This window comes from Halyomorpha halys, unplaced genomic scaffold, assembly GCF_000696795.3.
Source record: "Halyomorpha halys isolate HHAL.00 unplaced genomic scaffold, Hhal_1.1 Scaffold136.1, whole genome shotgun sequence".
Classification (NCBI taxonomy): Eukaryota; Metazoa; Arthropoda; class Insecta; order Hemiptera; family Pentatomidae; genus Halyomorpha; species Halyomorpha halys.
The window spans coordinates 362,694-364,789 of record NW_027111614.1 but is presented as its reverse complement, the minus strand read 5'-3'; the positions used below and the strand labels follow the sequence as shown (position 1 = coordinate 364,789).

Genomic DNA, 2,096 nt, shown 5'->3' with positions numbered 1-2,096 from the left:
ATGAAAACATTGCTGAAATAATAGATTAAAAAAGTTGGAAATATACACCACAATTTTTTTGTTTATTTATGTTGTTCCTTTGCTGACCGCACCCCCCGACCATCTTCTCCAATCTTAACTTTTTAAGTCTACATTGATTTCTAACCCGTAAAATCAAACATTTATTGCTCTACCAGCCCATAAAGCATTAATAATTAGTTATGAATTGAATTATTGATGAAAGGAAGGTCTCATGAGATTTTTGAATATTGTTTTTAAATATGATTTATGTTGCTGTAATATGTTTTGTCTGGTTAGTCAGTTTCAGTTGAGCGTTGGCCGTCGAATGATGATGTCAGGAGGTGACTTAAGCCAACCTGCTGTCGAGGAACCTCAAGAAAGGCAGGCTTTAGGAAAATTGAAGAAAGGAGTCGGATCAATCCGAACCGCCCACGGTTCCGCTGGAGTTCTTTCAGTCAAGAGTAGTAGCAAGTCCTCTTCTAAAAAACCCATTTCTGTCTTTCAGGTTTGATTATTTTAATGAAGTTGTTTTTATTTAAATTCAATGTTGAATCATAAATACTTTAATCAGTTATAGGGGTATTCATGATGTTGTGTTAAATGTTAAATGTTTCACCATGTTAAATGTTATTTCTTTTTACCACGGTAAAAGAAGGCAATTTTTTTTCGATTTAACATGAGTTTTTCCATTTAACACACTTTAACATATTAAACCAAAGATCATGAATACCCCTTATGAGAGTAAATTTATCTACTAATACTGTTTTATAAAAATCATAACCAGAGTTTGACCAAAATAGAGTTGCAATAAAACTATAACTAAATTAATAGTTGAAAGTGTTATGGATGCAATATTTATTTATTTATATTGATTCATGAATATTAATTATAATGAAAGAGATGGTCCGATCAAAAAGGAACTAAAAGAGAGAAACACTTTATTAAAAAAAGCAGTGCTGCCCAACTGCATTGGATTGCTATACACGCAGCGTACTAAATCTTGTTGGAAAATTACAGATTAATCTTATAATATATGGGCATAGAGATTAAATATTAAAATATATAATAGTACTACATATTTTTTTTCTTATTGTTATAGTTTTTTAATATTTTTCTTTTTCTATATTTTAATTTTTTTTTCTTACATTATATTTTATATATATACATATTTTTATATATTATATATTCATCCATATTTAAACAGTAGACCTCATAGAAGCAGGCAAAATCCCTTTCTTTAAGGAGCTTCATCAATTCATGCTTTACCTTGTGGTAAGACATAATGTAAATAATAATAATACTTATTTATTCTGGGACGAGTCCCTTTTGAATAATTCAGAGAAAACAATGCATGAGGGCTGAGGAGCCTCAGAAATACTTAAACAAAAAATACAAAGAAATATAAACAGTCATTATAAAAAAATAATTATAGGTTACTTTCTCACTTTTATCAGTTGAACAATAAAAAATAAAAAAATGAATAAATAAAAAAGAGAAAAGAAAACGTTGTAAAAATAATTAAGAATGATATAATAGTTTACGTGCATATTATATAATTATATTAATTTACAATTTTATGGGGTCTGAATGGATAGGAAATGATTGAACAGGCGGGATTTAAAGGTAGGGAGAGTATTGGAGCGATGGATGTTGGAAGGGATGGAGTTCCATAAGGATGAGGCTCGGATAATGAACGATCTAGCGAAAGCAGCGGTTCGGTGGGCCTTTGTGTATAAATCTGAAGACTATGAATGGGTATTGTGGGTATATAAGGTATTATAATGGAAACTAATTTGAAAATTCAAAGTTTAAGTCCTGTCAGACTATTTCACATAATCTGTTTAAGATTTGGGTAACATTAAGATAACAAAATTGTGAATGGCTTTGACGAGCTTAATCAAAATCTTTTGAGTTGTTTTTAAGAAAATGTTAAAAAAGTGTAAAATTGATATTAAAAGTGTAACAACCAATGTAATAATTATATTTATAAAGGCTTAATGAACTTGAAGGTTCGATGCTGATACCACCAAACGCCCTCTGCATACATCCTTCCAGTGATGCCCCTCCAAACCCAATTCCACTAAATCTGTTTTAAC

The 2,096-nt window shown here is 30.0% G+C and overlaps 1 protein-coding gene across 1 annotated transcript in view; it reads left to right on the top strand.

Moving 5' to 3' along the window:
• LOC106678369 (uncharacterized) overlaps positions 1 to 2,096 on the top strand; it is a gene marked incomplete in the record, with an annotated part of 24,495 nt that overhangs the window by 12,836 nt on the left and 9,563 nt on the right. The window contains 1 exon segment of the mRNA XM_067049703.1: positions 298 to 505. Within this exon segment, the coding sequence (XP_066905804.1) occupies positions 298 to 505 (208 nt within the window).